At 48.8% G+C, this 19,916-nt stretch overlaps 1 protein-coding gene and 1 pseudogene across 3 annotated transcripts in view; one reads left to right on the forward strand and one right to left on the reverse strand.

The window, feature by feature from the left end:
- The window catches only part of Mlxipl (MLX interacting protein like), a 31,213-nt gene extending 23,810 nt beyond the window's left edge, over positions 1-7,403 (reverse strand). For all 3 annotated transcript variants that reach the window (XM_041648443.1, XM_041648442.1, XM_041648441.1), the window contains exons 1-2: positions 7,100-7,403; positions 128-234 (exon numbers count right to left, since the gene is read on the reverse strand). In XM_041648443.1, coding sequence (XP_041504377.1) covers positions 128-234; positions 7,100-7,392 — 400 coding nt within the window. In that variant the 5' untranslated portion in view covers positions 7,393-7,403. The remainder of the gene's footprint in view (positions 1-127; positions 235-7,099) is intronic.
- Positions 7,404-16,294: 8,891 nt separating this feature from the next.
- Positions 16,295-16,658, forward strand: LOC121446530 (annotated as a pseudogene).
- The last annotated feature ends 3,258 nt before the right edge of the window (positions 16,659-19,916 follow it).

Genomic DNA, 19,916 nt, shown 5'->3' on the forward strand with positions numbered 1-19,916 from the left:
GAGAGCTCACTTTCTCTACAATGCTGACGCCGTGCACTCTGCAGGAACTGGCTCTGGGTTCTAGGAATGGAGCCCTCTGGCTTGAAGGAACCTTCCCAACCCCAAGGGACCCATGGTGCCCACTCACACTGAATGTACCAGGCCCTCCAGATGGCATTGTTGAGGCGGATCTTGTCCCGACACAGCAATTTGAGGCCTTTGAAGTTCTTCCACTTGGGAGAAACCAGCTTGCCACTATTGGAGAGGGAGAGAGGGAGATCAGAGTGCGGCAGGAAGAGAGAAGATGAAAGCATTTCAACAGCAGCCGTCTAACTATGGCTGGAATGTCCCCAGAATCCCCAAATCCTGTCTATAATCTAATAGGCTTGAAACCTTACAAATAGCCATCCAGACCCCACTCTGTGTTTATTGGTTATCTCCTCCCACTTCTTACCAACTGTCTTCAGAGTAATGCTGTCCATTGGCCTCAAGGAGGAGAGCTTTCACATTAAGCGTGTGTGTGTGTGTGTGTGTGTGTGTGTGTGTGTGCTCGCGCGCGCGCGCGCGCGCGCGCATGCGCTTGCGCACATGTAGATGAGGAAGGAGGTTTTTTTTAAGATTTGTTTTTATTTTCTGTGCAATGCTGTCTTGCCTGTACATTTGTCTGTGTGAGGGTGTCAAATTTCCTGGAACTGGAGTTTCAGACAGTTGTGAGCTGCCATGTAGGTGCTGGGAATTGAACCTGGGTCCCTGAAAGAGCAGGCAGTGCTCTTGCCCACTAAGCCATTGCTCCAGACCAAGAATCAATATCTCTCTCTCTCTCTCTCTCTCTCTCTCTCTCTCTCTCCCTTTCTTCCATTCTTCCTTCCTTCTTTTTTTTTGTCCTCCTCCCTCCCCAGACAGGGTTTCTCCTCCCCAAACTCACAGAGATCCGCCTGCCTCTGCCTCCCGAGTGCTGGGATTACCACCACTGCCCAGCAGCCCAACAATTTCTATAGATAGTCCAGACTGGCCTGGAATTAGAAATTACGGTGCCTCCTGGTCAGAGATACCCTAAAGATCCCACCCCTCCCCAAGGAGGACTCTAACTACCTCACCCCTCTCCAAGGAGGACTCTAGAGATTCCACCCCTCCCCGAGGAGGATTCTAATGGCCCCACCCCTCCCTGAGGAGGACTCTAGAGGCCCCACCCTATAAGAATCTATAGGCAGTTGGCAGCTGCTGGTAGAGGGTGAGACGGTCTCTGAAGCTGTAAAGACACTGGTAGGAAGCCCATGCTCCTACAAATAACCCTTCAGTCATGAAGCTATAGTCACCCTAAACCCTCTAGATAACAACAGGAAAAGGCATGAGGGCCAGTTAGACAGCTCAGCAGATATGAAGGTAAGGGTGCTTGCTGTCAAGCCTGGTGACCTGAGTCTGATCCCCATGACCTACATGGTGGAGGGCTATAGAACAGACCCCTACAAGTTGTCCTATGACCACCACGCCAAGGCATTCACTCCCAAGCACACACACAATATTTATTTAAAATTGTAAGACTTGATGCTGGGCAGTGGCACACGCCTTTAATCCCAGCACTTGGGAGGCAGAGGCAGGTGGATCTCTGAGTTCAAGGCCAGCCTGGGTTACAGAGTGAGTGTCAGGACAGCCATGGCTACACAGGGAATCCCTCCCCATAAAAGTAAGACATGAAAATAGAAGGGAACTAAGAAGAGGAAGGATGTGAGTTGCAGTGGGTGAGGACAGGAGGGTGTAATCCAAATACATTATACACGTGTATAAAATGCCATAAAGGTGTATAAATTAATATAGGCTAATAAAAAGCTTTTTAAAAAAGCAAGAAATCCTCTGCCTCAGCACCCTTAACCCTCAGTACTGCAGTTATAGGAGGTGTGCTCCATCATGAAAGGCTCGCATATCTCTCCCCTTCTTTTGTCTTTGAGAGGGGTTTCTTAGTCTTCAGATAGCATAGAGTAAGCCTCGAGTGGGTAATGTTGGGCTTGATCCTCCAGAGTGCTGGGATTACAAGTGTGCACCACTGTGTCCAGCTTCTCATACCCATTTTTTTTTGCATTTTATTTATTTGGTTTTTTGAGACAGGGTTTCTCTGTAGCTTTGGGGCCTGTCCAGGAACTGTAGACCAGGCTGGCTTCGAACTCACAGAGATCTGCCTGCCTCTGCCTCACAGGTGCTGGGATTAAAGGCGTGTGCCACCACCGCCTGGCTTTAATATCCATTTCTTACATCTTATTTTAAAATAAGCCATCTCTCTAGCTCCAAATATCCACTTCTGAGAGATAGGATGAAATGGCCTTCCTGACGGTCAGGGAGGAAAAGAGTCATTCCCAAAGGGACATAGTAAGGATGTAGCCCTGGCTGGCCTAGAACTCACTATGTAGACCAGGCTGGCCTTGAACTCACAGAGATGTGTCTGCTTCTGTCTCCTGAGTGATGAGATTTATTGTGTGTATCCCCATGCCTTGCTTCCAGTCCCTTTTTGCTTGCCAGTCACATGGGCTCCCATAGGTCTGTCTACCCATAAGAGACTTAGGGGAAGAAGGACAGTTTGCCTGGATAAGAAGGAAGTGCCCGTGTGCCCACAACACATGTGTGGCCATATAGAGGTCCACAGAAAGCCATGCTTTTCTCCCAGTAGCATAATGGAAAGAATCATTCGGCCAAAGGAAGACAGCATGGAAACAGAATCTTAATCTTGACCTTAACCTAGGGATCCACAGAATACACAGTGGGAAGGAGTTGACCGTAGGTAATGACTTCAGCTCCAAAGGTCCCTCTGAGAACAGGCCACATTATCACCGCCTGGAAGCTGACCTGAGAGGCCAAGATGAAGATGATAAAGATCTTGGACACCTCCCCACCTCACCCTTATCCCTTCCTTCTTCATTGTCTATAAGCCAAGTTTGCATCCAAGACATTTTGATCTGTTTTCACTTCTTGCTCAGGGAGGCTCCTACGAGCCTTCCAGAGACTGGAGAGATGGCTCAGTGGCTAAGAGCACTGGCTGCTCTTCCAGAGGACCTGGGTTCAATTCCTAGCAACCACATGGTGGCTCACAACCATCTGTAAAGAGGTCTAGTGCCCTCTTCTGTCATGCATGCATGCATGCATGTAGGCAGAATACTGTATATACTAAATAAATGAATTTTTTATATTTAAAAAAAAAGAATTAGCCTTTGAGAAAGGCTGGGTTTGGGGGTGTGGCTCTGCTATAGAAGACTTTCTAGAATCCCCCAGTGAGGGGCTGGGGATGTGGGTCAGTGACGGAGAGCTTGCCCAGGAACTGGACAAGACCTGGATTCCATCCTCAGAACAATATATGCACACAAAAAGTCAGGCCTGCTCTCCTGGTGGCTTCCCTCATGATCTGGGTAAGCGGTGGGTAGATGGCCACCTGATTTGTTTTTTTCTTTCTTCCTGTACTGCCCTGAGTACATGGGTCATTGGGCCTCCTCTCCTTTCTGGTCTCCCAGCTCCAGTATTTGTTTTTGGTTAATGGTGGCTGCCAGGGTGTGGGATGTGGGGTGGAGGGGTTGCCACCTCAGAACACAACAGGCTTCATTACCCAAACAGGCCACCCCTAGCCTGATGGCTGGCCCCCTACCTCCCAGAGCTAGATAAATACCATCTGTCCAGTAAGGCAACGTGATTGGGTGGGGGACGTGGATTCTTCCTGGGGCAGCTTCTTTGGTGGTGTGGGGTGAATGGGGGACACTCCTGAGTTTGTGGCCCCTGTCTGTAACCCAGCAACCGTTAGGTTTCGCTCAGCCTTCTGCTGTCTGGCCTCCAGCTCCCTCAGAGGGTTGGTAGCCTAGGCTGAGGGCGATGAGTCTGTGATAAGATCAAGCCAAAAGAAAAGGATTTGGTTGGATGCATGTGAGGAGAAGACTGGTCTGGTTAAAAAAAAAAAAATTCTAGGGTCAAGGTTCAGAAGTTGTGAGTAATGGGGGAAAAACAGAAAATCTCAGAGGAGGGAAGGGGAGAGGAAAGGGAGGGTTAGGCTTGTGGAGACCAGAGGACTATCTTAAATATTGCTCCTCAGATGCTCTCCACCTTGGGGTTTTGTTGTTGTTGTTTGCCGAGACAGAGTTTCTCTGCATAGCCCTGGCTGTCCTGGAATTCACTCTGTAGACCAGCCTGGCCTCGAACTCACAGAGATCTGTCTGCCTCTGCTTCTTGAGTGCCAACACTGCCCGGCTCCACCTTAGTTTCTGAGACATTCTCATTGACCTGGAACTCACCCACCAAGTAAGCAAAGCCGACCGACCTTGGAGCCACAAGCATCCATCTGTCTCTGGGCTCAGGACCGCTAATGCACACTGGCAAGCCTGGCTCTTTTCTCTGTGGGTTCTGGGGACTGGACTCAGGGCCCCAAGCTCCCAAGGCAAACAAACACTTAACCAACAGAGCTACTTCCCCAGTCCCTCTTTGTTGTCAGTTAGTTTAATACATGGAACTCGCTATGCAGCCCAGGCTGGTCTGGATCCTCATCCTCCTGCCTCAGCCAGCAGTCTTGGGATGACAGACCCATGCGTGCCAGCACTCCCTAGACAAGAGCCTTCTTGAAAGCTTTACAGCTGTCCTCCCTGGGGCGTCCACCCACAGAACCAGGGAACACAGTGTGCCAGAAGTTCCTTGGCGAGGGTGAAGCACACAGGCCTGTGCGGGCGCCCTTCTCCCTGTCTAACTGACCAGATCCACCCACCACTGGACCGCCTGCCTGCTTGCCCCAGCCCCTCCTCACTAGCTGCTCTCTGGAGACTCTCACCCTCTGAAAACCCCTTTGCTTCAGAGAACCCCTATCATGGGAGGGGGGTTGTCTTTGGAAGTCTTTCTTTCTTTCTCTCTCTCTCTCTCTCTTTCTTTCTTTCTTTCTTTCGCGCTCTCTCTTTCTTTCTTTCCTTCTTTGAGACAGGATCTCTTTATTTATTTGAGACATGTATCTTGGGCTAGCCCCAAACCTTAAATTTCCATGCAGCAGAGGCTAACCCTGACCTCCTGACCTTCCTTCCTCAGTCTGAATTCTGGGATTCCAGGCATGCTCAACCACGAATGGTCTTTGAGCTTGAGCATGGGGTGTTTACTTTTGTTTTGGTTTTTATTCCTTATTACTGGGAGGGATGTGCATGGCCGGCAGGTGGGTGGAGGTCAGAGGACAACTTCATGGAGTCCGTGCTCTCCAGCCACTTTGATGCTGCAAATACCATCACTTGTGGAGCTAATTTCCCAGCCCGTATTCTGTGCTTTCCTTCACCAAGGGTGCAGAACCAAAGACTCCTGTGTACTTGGCCTCCCCCATCCTGGTGTTTAGAACCCCATTTAAGAGAATTTAATGTCCTGGTGCCTTGGGGAGGAAACACTGCGCTCTCTACCCTAGCCTCTGAAGGAGCAGTTCTGGGAGTGTGTTCGGTCCCTCCAAGTACTATTTCCCTATAACCTCTCCTGCTCATAATCTGACTTGGGAAGCCCAGCAAGCCAGCCTTGAGTGCTGTGTAGACAAAGCAGGAAGCCCGAGTTGGGAGTGGTTGGGAAATGGGTGACCCTTTGGGAGTACCTGAGAACCCTAGGCTTCTTGTGGGGTTCTCCTTACAGGCTCCTCATGCCTGTAATTCCAGCTCTTGGGGAGGCCGGCTTCTGCTGAATAGTGAGTTCCAGGCTAGCTTGATCTACAGTGTCAAACCCTATCTCCACGAAAGAGGGAGGGGGAAGGATATCCCCTCTTCCCCATGTAAACTCCAATAATTGGGAATCTTTGATAGATGAAGCACTGTCCCAGTGTGAGCTGCATCTGGTGGTATTCTGAGACCTTAAATGCCCTCTTCCCAGGGAGTCTCATGATGTCCAAGGGCGGGGGAGGGGGAATGGGACAAGGAATTTGAACTTTCCACATTGGTCTCAGCGCCCTGAACTATCAGGTTGCAACAGGACCTGGGCTTGAGGCCAGAACATGTGGGCCAAGGTTACACTGCCTCCAGCCAATGGGGTCTCGCAGCCCCGCCACCACGCGGTAGACCACGCTCTTCCGCAAACCCCACCCCTGCTTCAGGTCCCTTATGGGGCTACAGGTGCGGGTCTACGGCCAGGGGACAGCGTTTCTACGAAAGGGAGGAGGCTGGCTGAAGAAGCGTGGTATTTACAGAGAAAAGATCAAGGCCGGCCGATCCCCCTTGCTCGCCGATTGTTTTCGGTTGATAATTTATCCTGGTCCCTCTGCTCCCGGGAACTTTGCTCCAGGGCATTGGGCCAGGACCCCAGTTCGCTCCCTCCTCTAGGACATGTAGGTGGGGCTGGGGCTGGGTGCGGTCCCGGAGCTCTGTAGCAGGGGGTTCCTGGCTGCGTTACAGTTTCCCACAGATCCCTGGTTCGGGGCGACCAGGCTTCCCCAGTCTCAACGCAAGGCGGACTGCAGCACCCCCTGCTGGCTCTGGGCGGGTCCCGCGCACCCTCTTCCCGCTAACCTTGACTTAGCGTTCTAAATCAGGCGTGGTGGCTCAAGCCTGTAATCCCGGTATTTGGGAGGCTGAGAAAGGAGTCTAGCCTGGGTTACCTAGCTCCACGAGAACCCAACCTGAACTTCAGAGTGAGACTGTCTCACCAAGCTAAATCAAACCAAACAGACGGCGTACGGGCAATCGGGAAGCAGGCGAGAAACTGTTTCCATATGAGTTGACACTGGCTAGGAGGGCGATAACCAGAGAACTGCAGTGTGCAGGGAAGTGAGTGGGACTTTGCGGGGACTGCTGGGGATAGTTGAAACAGTCCTGGAGTCACACGAATGGAGGGAGGGAGTGCAAGGGATGGCTCATAGTTTGGGGAGTGTGAGGGACACCTGTCATTTCTTAGGGGCAGAAGCAGAGAACCAGGGAGAGGGGCCCGACTGCAAGAGGCCCTGCAGAGTGGAGGGCAAGAGAGTGGCGCCACGAGCAGATAATAGAACGCAAACGATTCACAAGCTTGGGTCAGGAGAATGGCTCAGGACCCGGGGAGGGGAAGAATGCCTAGGTTGTGTTCAGAGTTCCCCGGAGCATCGTGGGAACAGAGCCCCAGTGCGCGGTCCCCCACGGAAAGCTGGGACTCGCGCTCCCCAGTCCGCCCTCACCTGTAAGCCAGGCTCAAGCACTCGAAGAGCCGGGTGAGTGTCGGATCGATGCTGCGCGGCCCGAAGTCGGCGACCCCCATGGGCCCCTCCTGGTCGCGTCGCCGGGTCAGCGAGTCGCTATGCGGCGAGGACACCATGAAGTGTCCGCTGTGGATGACCTGTGATCGGTGCAAACCACCCGCGCTGCGCCGGAGACTCGGATCCTCCGAGTCTGTATCCGAATCCGAATCAGGGCAAGGGACGACCCGGGGCACCTGCAAATCCACTGCTAGATCCGCCAGAGCGCGCGCCATGGCCACTAAGTCGCCAACTCCCCTGCGCTCTGGGGAGCAGCCAGAGCGCCTAACGTAGCCAGCAGAGCCTTATTACCATGGCCACGCTCCAGTCTTCCTGATAGGTCCTTGGGGTGGGCGTGTCTTTGGTGGTGGGTGGGGTTTAAATTAGTATAATCAATGAGCCCGGTATGAAACTACTGGTCCTGGCGCTTGGGCGATGGTCTTTCTTTCTGTTTCCTTTTTAGTCTCTACTTCTCAGGTCTCAGAAAAGATTGGCTGGGGATGGGGCTGCAACCCGGTTGATAGAGTGCATGCCTAGCATGCATGAAGCCCTGGGTTCAATCATCCGCTCCACAAAAATTTGGCATGATGGCGAAGGTCTGGGGTATCGGCACACAGGAGGTAAAGGCAAAAAGACCCTAAGTTAGAGCCAACAATATGGCTAACACGTGAAGATGTTTGCCGCCAGGCCTGATGACATGAGTTCCAGCCCCAGGACCCACACGGTGGAAGAAGATACTGGACTTGTTTACGCTGACCTTTGAACTCCACACGTGTGCGTGGCACACGCGGTCCCAAACACATAAACACTAAATAACTAAGTAAATAAATGAAATATCAGAAGTTCAAGATCGCTCCCTGCTTCATAATGAGTTTAATATGTCCCTCGCCTGCCTTTGTTCAGTTTTCCAGCATCCTGTGTGACGGAACCCCAATGTTAGCTTGCACCCAACTTCTCTTATGATTGTCCTATATCTCTATAACAAAGTTCAGAAGGGGGGGTCCCTGAGAGTCCACCCTCTCTAGATCACCTCCCCTGTACTCAAGCAGGCTTTCTGCTCAGAAAGTTCTCTCACTGATTCTGAGGTCCAGTTTCCGATCCTGTCTTTTTTTTTTTTTTTAAAGGACAAACACCAGGCTGGGCATTAATAACAGCTACCTAACTGAACAGGTAAAAGTCCTCTTCTGAGACACCAGCTAAGGACAGCTCAGTGGTAGAGTGCTTACCCAACCTTCCCAAGGTCCTGGGTTCGATCCCCTGCACTGCACTGCACATACACACACACACACACACACACACACACACACACACCACACAGTAATGGAAACACAACCAAGGATCTCAAAGCCTGATCAAGATGTGAAGATGTTGGCTCAGAGGCTGCTTTCTGTGCACCAGGCCTCCTACCACAGGGGGAAAATCTCTGAGCTGTATTCCACAGACTCCACTCACTAGGGGAGTAGGGTGGAAGGATCCTCGGTGACCCTACTTCACACCCCGGCCCACATCAGTTGTTCTTCAAACAAGCAGCTTCATTTGTACCTCATTCTATTTCCCAGGCCCTGAGGAAAACCTTTAGAGACCTCAGCAATAAAAAAAGATAGGCAGTGGTGGCACACACCTTTAGTCCCAGCACTCAGGAGGCAGAGGCAGGTGGATCTCTGTGAGTTCGAGGTCAGCCTGGTCTACAGAGCAAGTTCCAGAACAGCCAAGGCTACACAGAGAAACCCTGATTCAAAAAACAAGCAAATGGAAAAAAAAGACAGGCTTAAACCAGGTGGTGGTGGCACAAGCCTTTAATCCCAGCACTTGGGAGGCAGAGGCAGGTGGGTCTCTGAGTTCGAGGCCAGCCTGGTCTACAAAGAGAGTTCCAGGATAGCCGGGGCTACACAGAGAAAAAAGGGGAAAGGAATAAAATAAAGATAGCTTGCTTATAAAATTCCCAGCACTGTGGAAGTAGAGACAAGATCATCACATTTAAAGGCCAATTTAGTCTACATAGAAAGTTCCAGACCAAGGCTGGGCCTGTAGTTTAGTTGGTTACTCATCCATCAAGTAGGAAGCTGTGGGTTCAATCTCTCAGCGCTGCGTAAACCAGGTGTGGTATTCACCTCTGCAATCTCAGCACTGGGAAATAGAGGCAGAAGACCAGGAGTTCAAAGCCATGCTGGCTACATGCAACTCTGAGGCCAACTTGGGGCTACATAGTGAGACCCTGTCACTCCAAAACAAAACAGGGCCCGCAAGATGGCTCAGCGGGTAATGGTGCCTGCTGCCAAGCCCGATGACCAATCCTTGGAACCCACATGGTAGAAGAAGAGAACCAACTCCCACGAGCTGTTCCCCGACCTTCACCCAAGAACACTGTTGGCACATGGGCGTGTTCTCTCTCTCTCTCTCTCTCTCTCTCTCTCTCTCTCTCTCTCTCTCCATGTCTGTCTCTCTCACACACACTCGTATACACACACGTACAGAAATAAACACAATAAACGTCTAAAAAGTCAAAACAAAAACCTCCAAACAGCAACAACAAAAACCATCGTAGTGGGTAACAAATAGAAGAGCGTCCCAAAGTTTTGATTTTGTCCACAGTGGCATGACATGGCATGACACGAGGCCTCTTCCAGGTGGCACGGTGTCAGCTGGCCTGGGTGACCTCTCGGTGCCTTTCTCCCTTGCCCTCTAGTACCCGATGCCCAGAGTTCACAGCCTCTAAAATAACTCAGTCTGGTTCACGGTCCACCGGTTGCAGGATGACTCCTGACTGGGTGTGGAGACCCAGTTTTTCCCAGCAATCCTTCCTGATGCCCTTTTAGCCTCCCAGGCTTGCCTCTTGAGGTTTCTCCCCCTTAGACTGCCCACACTGAAGTACCACCTTTTCTTTACGGTCCCCACGCCCTGGTTCCAATCACTACAAGTTGGATTTCCTTCTGCCGAGATTCACAGTGTGCGCACTGGCCTCTCTTTCCCACTAGGTGGCAAATTCCCTGGCAAAACCAGGAATCTTTTACAGTTCAACTTCCCCCTTAAGAGCAAATGTGACACTAATGCACATACAACCAAAATAAATAAATTGTTCAGAAAAACATTTTGCCGGGTGGTGAAGCATGCTTTTAATCCCAGCACTTGAGAGGCAGAGACAGGTGGATCTCTGTGGGTTCAAGGCCAGCCTGGTCTACAGAGTGAGTTCCAGGACAGGCTCCAAAGCTACAGAGAGAGACCCTGTCTCGAAAAACAAACAAACGAACATACAAGGAGCAAAGGTGGCTAGACTTGGTGGTTCATGTCTTTAATCCCAGCACTCAGAAGGCAAAGGCAGGAGGACCCCTGTGAGTTTGAGGCCAGACTGATCGACAGAGCTAGTTCTAGTGCAACCGGGACTATACAGAGAAACCCTGTCTCAAGAAACAGAAAAAAAAAAAAAAAACCTAATGCATATTTGCTGAATAGAGGAGTTAGTCACATTTATCGGCTAGCTATGCTGTGTCCATCTGTCCATCTACCCACCCCTTCATCCACCCATCTACACGTCTGTCACCTGTGCATCCATCCATCATCCATGCACCTGTGTTCCAGCTGGACTGTATGTCATTTACCCATCTCTTGCTAATCCGTCTGTCTGTATCCATCATGCCTTTCGTTATCTACCCATCCACCACCATCTATCTACCCACCCACCAATCCAGTCATCATCTTTTTATCCGTTTGTTCGCCCATTGTCCATCTGTCTTAGTGACTGTTTCTATTGCCGGGAAGAGTCTCCGTGATTGAGGCAACTCTTTTTTTTTTAATTTTGTTTTTTTTTTTTTGAGACACGGTTTCTCTGTGTAACAGTCCTGGTTGTCCTGGAACTCGCTTTGTAGACCAGGCTGACCTCAGACTCACTGAGATCCACCTGTCTCTGTCTCCCAAGGGCTGGGATTAAAGACGTGCACCAACACCGCCTGGCGAGGCAACTCTTATAAAGGAAAACATTTAATTGTGGTAACTCGCTTACAGTTTCAGAGGTTTGGTCCCTTATCACCATGGAGAGAAACAGGGCAGCCTGCAGGCAGACATGGTGCTGGAGAAGGAGCTGAGAGTTCTTACATCTTGACTCACAGGCAGCAGGAAGTGGTCTGAGACACTGGGCCGTATCTTGAGCATATAGGAGTCCTCCAAGTCTGCCTCCACAGGGACACACTTCCCCCATCGAGGCTATACGTACTCCAATAAAGCCACACCACCTAATAGTGCCACTCCCTTTGGGGGCAAATTTCTTCCAAACCATGATGCCATCCATCTAACCACCTACTGTTCATCTATCTGTTCATCTATCCATTCAAGTGTCTGTCTGCACGTCCATTCACCCACCATCTGTCCATCTACTATCCACCCCTTCATCAGATGATCGCTCTCCCTACCATCCATCCATTCGATGGTGCCTTAGTTACTTTTCCTGTTGCGGTAATAAAGTACTCCGGCAAAAGCAAATTGAGGGAGGAAGTGTTTGCTCTGGTGCATAGTTCAAAGGCACCATCGTGCTGCGGAGGAGAGGGGAACGCAGCGGGAGCTCGGAACATCTGGTCACAGCAGGACACAGAAAGCAGGAAAGGTGCTGCGGCTCAATAACCTTTCTCCATGAACGCTGTCCAGGATCCCAGCTAGGGAATGGAGCTGCCCACAGCGGGTGGGTCATATCTCAGTGAACAAAATTAGAAGAATCCCTTTCTGGACCTGTCCACAGGCTTATCTCAAAAGCAGCTCTAGATTCTGTTGAGATGACAATAGCATCACTATCACATCAACTATCCGGCTATCTACCTTTCTTTATTTTTAAGGCAGGGTCTCACTTTATAGCTCTGACTGGCCTAGAACTCACTCTGTAGACGAGGCTGGCCTCAAACTCAGAGATCCGCCTGCCTCTGCCTCCTGAGCACTGTAACTAAAGGCAAGCACCACCATACCTGGCCCGATCCACCAATTCTTGTACCCAGCCATGTATGTGACATCCAACCACCTCTCTATAAATATAGCTACCTACCCATTGATTATCTTTCTACCTATCAGTCTGCACACAGAGGGTGGGGAAAGAGAGAATCCATACTTTATGTGCCTGTCTCATTTTTGGAGCATGTGTCTAAACATATGAATGGACCAACTGCAGTTAAACAACAACTTGGAAAATTACCAGGTGTGAAGAAGCATGCCTGTGGTCCAAGGGGGCTGAAGGAGGAGGGTCAGGAGTTCAGGACCAGCCAGGGCTACAGGTCTAGACCCTGTCTCAAATGAGACAACAAATCAAAAAGTAATTATCTGGTACTTTGCTCTCCGCATGCCATAGAGATCCAAATAAATTAACAGACATCAAGATGACTCAGTCGGCAAAAGCACTTGCTACCTAAAGACCTAAGTTTGATCCCTAAGCCCCACACGGAGGAAGGGGCCAGCCAACCTCTATCTATAGCTATCACAACATGTACCAGGCCACTCTCGTGCTTGCGTGCGTGCGTGCGCATGCGTGTGCGCACGCACACACACACACACACACACACACACACACACACACTAAAATGAATGAATGAAAATTCAACTTAAAAGGGAAAACTGGGGCTGGGCGGTGGTGGTGCACGCCTTTAATCCCAGCACTCGGGAGGCAGAGGCAGGCGGATCTCTGTGAGTTCGAGACCAGCCTGGTCTACAGAGCAAGTTCCAGGACAGGCTCCAAAGCTACACAGAGAAATCCTGTTTCGAAAAACAAACAAAACCAAAAAAGGGAAAACTGGAGCTGGAAAGACGGCTCAGCAGTTGAGGATGCTTGTTCTCGTCCTAGCACCCATACGGTGGCTCACAAACACCTGTAACTCCAGTTCCAAGGGATCTGATGCCTTCTTCCCCAGGCACACACATGGTGCATGTACATACATGCAGGAAAAACACTCATACACATAAAATAAAAATAAATCTAAGAAAAATGAAGTAAAAAAAATTAAGCATTCCCTTTGATCCCAGCACTCAGGAGGCAAAGGTAGGCAGATCTGTGTTTGAGGCCAGCCTGGTCTACAGAATGAGTTCCAGGCCAGCAAAGGCTACACAAAGAAACCCTGTCTCAGAGAGAGAGAGAGAGGGAGAGGGAGAGAGAGAGAGAGAGAGAGAGAGAGAGAGAGAGAAAGAGAGGAAAAGGGGGCAAGGGCAATGACAATGTTCATGGTCCGTGAGAGAGGGAATCAGAAGCTGAGAAAGTACAGATACAGTTTTCTTTGATTTTTGTTTCTTTCCGGGGAGGCAGGACTTTTGTTTATTTATTGTTTATTTGATTTTTTTTTATGATAGGATCTTTTGTGACCTAGAATGTACTCTGTAACTGTGGATGACTTTGAACTTCTGAGCCCCAGCCCCCACCTCTTGAGTACTGAGGATCACAGTGGGTCACTGCCACCGCTGGCACAGGGCACAGATGTGAGTTCCTTTTCCGCTGATGCAACTTGCTGGATTCGACAGTAGAAGAGGTTGTGCAACCCCGAACATGCCAAGAACCATTGAAAACATGGGCAGAAAAGGGGTGGGGCAGCAAGACGGCTCAGTGGGTAAAGGGGCTCACTACCAAACCTGAAGATCTGACTTTGAGCCCCAGAACCCACATGGGGGCAGGAGAGGACAAATTCCTAAAAGTTCTCCTCTGACTGCCATGTGTGCTTTGGCACACACCTACGCACGTAAATACAAAAAATAAATATAATTCAAAGTTTTATCAAAAAGAAAATAGATGAGCCGGGTGGTGGTGGGGCACGCCTTTAATCCCAGCAATCGGGAGGCAGAGGCAGGCAGAGCTCTGTGAGTTGAGACCAGCCTGGTCTACAAGAGCTAGTTCCAGGACAGGCTCCAAAGCCACAGAGAAACCCTGTTTTGAACCCCCCCCAAAAAAAGAAAAAGAAAATAGATAAATTTTATAATACATAACTTATATCTCATTAAAAAAAATAAAGACTTGGGGGCTGGAGAGATGGCTCAGAGGTCAAGAGCACTGACTGCTCTTCCAGAGGTCCTGGATTTAATCCCTGGCAGCCATACAGCAGCTTGAAGCTGTCTGTAACTCCAGTTCTAGGGGATCTGAGACCCTCTTCTGGCCTCTGAGGGTACCAGGCATACTGTGTGGCACACAAACATTCATGCAGACAAAACAAATAAAACAAAAACAAAAATAGGGACTTGTATAGGCGGGTCAGCCAGACAGGAAGTAGAGGTGGGTCAACCAGATAGGAGGTAGAGGCGGGGCAATGAGAACAGGAGAATTCTAGGAAGGAGGAAGCCCATTCCTCCGCAGTCCTGACCAGATCACCAAACAAGCACGATGTGACCTACCCTGTTGAAAAAGGTACTGAGCCATGTGGCTAACATAGATAAGAACAATGGGTTAATATAAGTTACAAGAGTCAATAAAAAGCCAGGCGGTGGTGGCGCACGCCCTTTAATCCCAGCACTTGGGAGGCAGAGGCAGGCGGATCTCTGTGAGTTTGAGGCCAGCCTGGTCTATAAGAGCTAGTTCCAGGACAGGCTCCAAAACCACAGAGAAACCCTGTCTCAAAAAACCAAAAAAAAAAAAAAAAAAAAAAAAGAGAGAGTTAATAAAAAGCCTGAGCGAATGGGCCAATCAGTTTATAACCTAATGTAGACTCCCTGTGTGATTTTCTTTGGGGGATTACCAGCTGTGGGAATTGGACATAAACCCCAATAAAGCAAGCCTGGACCTCATGTTACAGAATGGCGCCCAACGTGGGGCTACTGCATTCACATAAAGCCTGAAAGAGCTTAAAAAGTAATTCTAGACAAAAAAAATAATAGAGTTAAGCATGGCTTCGTGGTAACAGCAATTTCTCGGATCTGCTCTGCTTGCTAGAGGCAAGCAAGCACTCTCATATAAGAGAGGCTTCCTGACTCAGCTTTAGCTGTAAAACCTCACAGCTCTTTTAAAAGGTCCTGCCACAAAACACCTAAATGGTGTTAATAAAAAGATAAATGCATGCTTTTTGGTCTTCAGTCTTAGCAGGAAAAAAGCTACACCATGTTAAAATGCTGGCTTTCTGGGCCGTCCTGCCAGAGCAAACTCTATCTCTTTCAGGCAGGTGGTCTGACTATGAAACATTTGTGTGTGGTTTGTGAGCAGAATGCTACAGCTTGCTTGCTGGCAGGGACCTTAAAACGCCATAGAGTTGTGACAATAAACATGGCTCCAGCTGGTACCTCTGCCATGAGCCCAAAATCTCACAAAACTAAAAAATGGGCTGGATCTAGCTGTCAAAGCCATGGCTTTAATCCTACCCATATTGTTTAGTAAATTAAAGACTCATGTGGTCAAAAAAAGAAAGATGTACAGTAAAGAGAGATTCAAAGACAAAAAAACCCCTCTAAATGGTTTACAGTGTGTTAAAACATACACAGGCTTTTAAAAAAAGGTTAAAGTCCTTAAAAGAAAAAAGAAAAAAAGAGAGTAGTTGGGTGTGGTGGTATATACCTTTAATCCCAACACTTGAGAGACAGAGGTAGACTGACTTCTGTAACTTCAAGGTGTGGTAATACACACCTTTAATCCCAATGCCTGGGGGGCAGAGACAAGCAGATCTCTGTGAGTTCAAGGATAGCCTAGTTTACAGAGGGCATTCCAGGACAAAGACACACAGAGAACCTGTCTCAAAAAGCCAAAAGTTAAAAGTAAAAATAAAAGAAATAGAGGTTAAAATAAAGCCACATAAAGATAAAAAATACACAGAGAATCTTAATACTGTATGTTTTTGTGCTCTCTTTAAATTGTTTGAATGCTGAGGAAGGAGCAACAGCTGCTAAAAGATATTTGCTTATAAATGAGGCTGAATTAATCCAAGATAGATATTTTGAAAATACCTTGACTTCAAAATTGTTACTTTTGGAGAAGAGATTTTGCTTTTGCTTCCATAGGAAATAAAAGATGGTGGATTTATTCTAAATTAAGAAAAATCAGGTTTGAGCCGGGCGGTGGTGGCACACGCCTTTAATCCCAGCCCTTGGGAGGCAGAGGCAGGCGGATCTCTGTGAGTTCAAGGCCAGCCTGGTCTACAAGAGCTAGTTCCAGGACAGGCTCCAAAACCACAGAGAAACCCTGTCTTCGGGTCCCTTTGCCACGGCATGGCTACATTGGGGTCTTGGCTGTCCATAGGTGTCCGGAGGTTGCACTGCAGCGCTGTGGCTCGGGCCGGCGGCCAGTGGCGACTTCAACAGGGACTGGCTGCCAACCCTTCCGGCTATGGGCCCCTCACGGAGCTTCCTGACGGGTCTTTCGCCGATGTCCGTCCTGCTCCCCCAATGAAAGGCCAACTTCGAAGAAAAGCTCAAAGGGAGAAGCTTGCAAGACGAGTTGTACTGCTGACACAGGAAATGGATGCTGGATTACTGGCATGGAAGCTCAGGCAGCAGAAGTTGGAGGAAGAAAGGAAGCAGGAACATGGTCTTAAACCCAAGGGGATTTCACTGAGAAGTCCACTTCCACATCAATAAAAAACAGCTCCATTCACACACACACACACACACACACACACACACAAAAGAAACCCTGTCTTGGAAAACCAAAAGAAAGAAAGAAAGAAAGAAAGAAAGATCAAGTTTGATCAGGGAAGACCTACTGAGAAATCTCTGGTAGGAACAGATGGCCCAGATGTCAGAGTTCTACATCCAGAACAGATTCAAGACTACTGCCTGAGATAATCAAGACTCACAGGATACTCCAGTCAGAACTTGATGATAATTCTAAATTTTCTTTAGGTCCCCATAAGATTATCAGTGCCCCCAACCAATTGGTAGTAGCGTGGAAAACTATGCCCACATTCCCAAAAAATGGACTATGGATATTTTTCTTTGTTTAAAAAAAAAAAAAGAGGGGGAAGTGGTGTGGGAGAATTGTCTGTCCATCATGGTTTTTTTTTTTTTTTGGTTTTTCGAGACAGGGTTTCTCTGTGGCTTTGGAGCCTGTCCTGGAACTAGCTCTCTAGACCAGGCTGGTCTCGAACTCACAGAGATCCGCCTACCTCTGCCTCCCAAGTGCTGGGATTAAAGGCGTGCGCCACCATCGCCCAGCCATCATGTTTGAAATAAACGCTGATTGGCCAGGCAAGAAGTATAGGCGGGTCAACCAGACAGGAAGTAGAGGTCAGGCAATGAGAACTGGAGAATTCTAAGAAAGAGGAAGCTCATTCCTCCACAGTCCTGCCCAGACCACCCAAACAAGCAGGATGTGACCTGCCCCACTTCAAAAGGTACTGAGCCATGTGTCTAACATAGATAAGAACAATGGGTTAATATAAGTTACAAGAGTTAATAAAAAGCCTGAGCTAATGGGCCAATCAGTTTATAACCTAATGTAGACTCTCTGTGTGATTTTCTTTGGGGCTAAACAGCTGTGGGAACTGGGCAGGACAGAAACCCCCACAAAGCAGGCCCCCATGCTACAGACTTGAATACTATACGTGATTGTTTTCTGGTCATCCTTTCAATTGTAAGTATGTACTTAACAGTCCCGTGCCCATTTTACAGAAGGGAAAGATCAAGGCTCCTAGGGGTGTCGTTAACAGAGAGGTGAAGTAAGGGCTGGTGATAGACGGCTGGTAAAGTCACTGGAGTGTTTGGAGGATTCACTTTAGGGTTTTTTCTTCTTTTTGTGTATTTCAATTAATTAGCTTTTTTTTTTTTTTTTTTTTTTTTTTTTTTTTTTTTTTGAGAAAGGGTTTCTCTGTATAGTCCCGCCTGTCCTGGAACTCACTTTATTATAGATCAGGCTGGCCTCAAACTCACAGAGAGTCTGATTCTGCCTCCCAAGTGCTTAGATTAAAAGCATGTGCCATCACCACCCAGCTTTTTGTTTAATTTTTTTTTTTTTGAGACATGGTCTTATGTAGCTAGAAAGATTCAGGGCACAATGGCTTATGCCTCTAATCAGCACTTGGAAGGCTGAAGCAGGAGAATTATGGTGAGTTGGGAGCCAGTCTAAGCTATGTGAGTTCCAAGTCAGAAAAGACTAAGGATGAGAGTGTGTTTCGAAACCCAGAGAGAGCCTCACTGTGTGACTAACTGGTAACGAGAAGGGAAGCTACTTCCTTGTTTCTGTGTGAGCACTGAGCTCCTGCAGGAGAGAGGCAAATGTCATTGACGTGGGCTATTGAGATGGCTCAGCAGGTGCTTACTGCGTACTCTGCCAACGAGTTTGATCCCCAGGTCCCACGTGGTGAAAGGAGAGAACGAACTCCTGCAATCTGTCCTCTGACCTCCGACCTTCACACACTGATAAACATAACTGTGTTAAAGAAAGGCTGTCAGATTGGATTAATTTTCATTAACAGAAGTATCCAATTGTCCTGTCAAACATATGAGCCTTAGGACTGGGGAGGGGGTTCAGTTGGCTGTAGGCTTGCCTAGAACACACAAAGCCCTGTATTTGATTCCCATCACCACGTCGGTTTGGAAGAAGCGGCACAAGGCTGTAATCCCAACACTCAGGAGATGGAAGCATGAAGGTCAGAAGTTCAAGGTCATCCTCCTCGTAGCAGGTGCTAGACCCTGTCTCAAGAAAATAAAAGTTGGGGGCTGGAGAGATGGCTCAGCAGTTAAGAACACTGATCGCTCTTCCAGAGGACCAGAGATCAATTCCCTACACCCACAGCTCACAACTGTCTGCAACTCCAGTTCCAGGGGCTCCAACGCTCTCACACAGACATATGTGCAGGCAAAACGCCAATGCACATAAAATAAAAATAAATTAATCAAAAGTAAAATAAAAAATAAAAAGTGACCCTGACATGGTAGCGCATACCTTTAATCTCAGCCCCTGGGAGGCAGAGAGAGTCTGAGGCCAGCCTGGTCTACAGAGTGAGTTCCAGGACTTCCAGGGTTACACAGAGAAACCATGTCTCGAAAAGAATAATAAAATAAAACTTAAAAAGTGTCTCAGGCCAAGAGTGCCGAAACACTAATTTCCTCGCTTGGGAGGCTGAGGCCGGAGGAGCCCGTGAGATAGAGGCTGCACAGTGAGACTCTGTGTCAAAACAACAATAACAACAAAACAGCTGCTACCCAAGCAGCTGTGACCGTTCCGTGCAGGCCGCCTCCGGTCCTTCCTGAGAAACCACTGATCTCTGGCTCCGAGAGGAAAACGGGGTTGAGGAGGCAAAGAAGAGAGGAAGAAGGGGTGGAGAAACTGGACGAGCACGCCTCCTATGAGTTCTCCCATTCTTCTCTCTGTTGTCTACCATAGATATCCGCTGACTTATCTATCCATCCCGCGGTGATCAATGTGTCGATCCACCTGTTGTTCATCTACATCTAGCATCTCTCTGTCCACCCATCTGTCCATCCCATCCAACTCAGCCGTCGGTTGTGTTCATTCTCTCTCTCCCCCTCCCCCACCTCTAGGCCTCCTGAGTACTGGAATCACAGGTGTGTGGCACCTCACCTGGCTTCACCTATCTGTTCATTCATCCACCACCCATCTCCTACCAGCCACTTTGTTCCTGTGTTAAGCCGTATTTCCATATATATGCTCACCTACTTCTCCATTTAAAATCTGCTACTATTGTTGTTATTATTAGTGTGCATGCGCTTGTGTGCACACACTCGGTGTCATGGTGGACACAAGGAGGCCAGATGGCAACTTTTGAGTCTGTTCTCTCTGTCTACTGTGGGTTATAGGGATTAAACAGAGGCAGAGGCCACCAAGCCATCTTACTGGCCCCCTTTCTCCCTCACTCCCCCCCCCTCTGTC

This window comes from Microtus oregoni, unplaced genomic scaffold (genome assembly GCF_018167655.1).
Source record: "Microtus oregoni isolate MIOR12 unplaced genomic scaffold, Mior012 000003F_ref0000135, whole genome shotgun sequence".
NCBI classification, from domain to species: Eukaryota; Metazoa; Chordata; class Mammalia; order Rodentia; family Cricetidae; genus Microtus; species Microtus oregoni.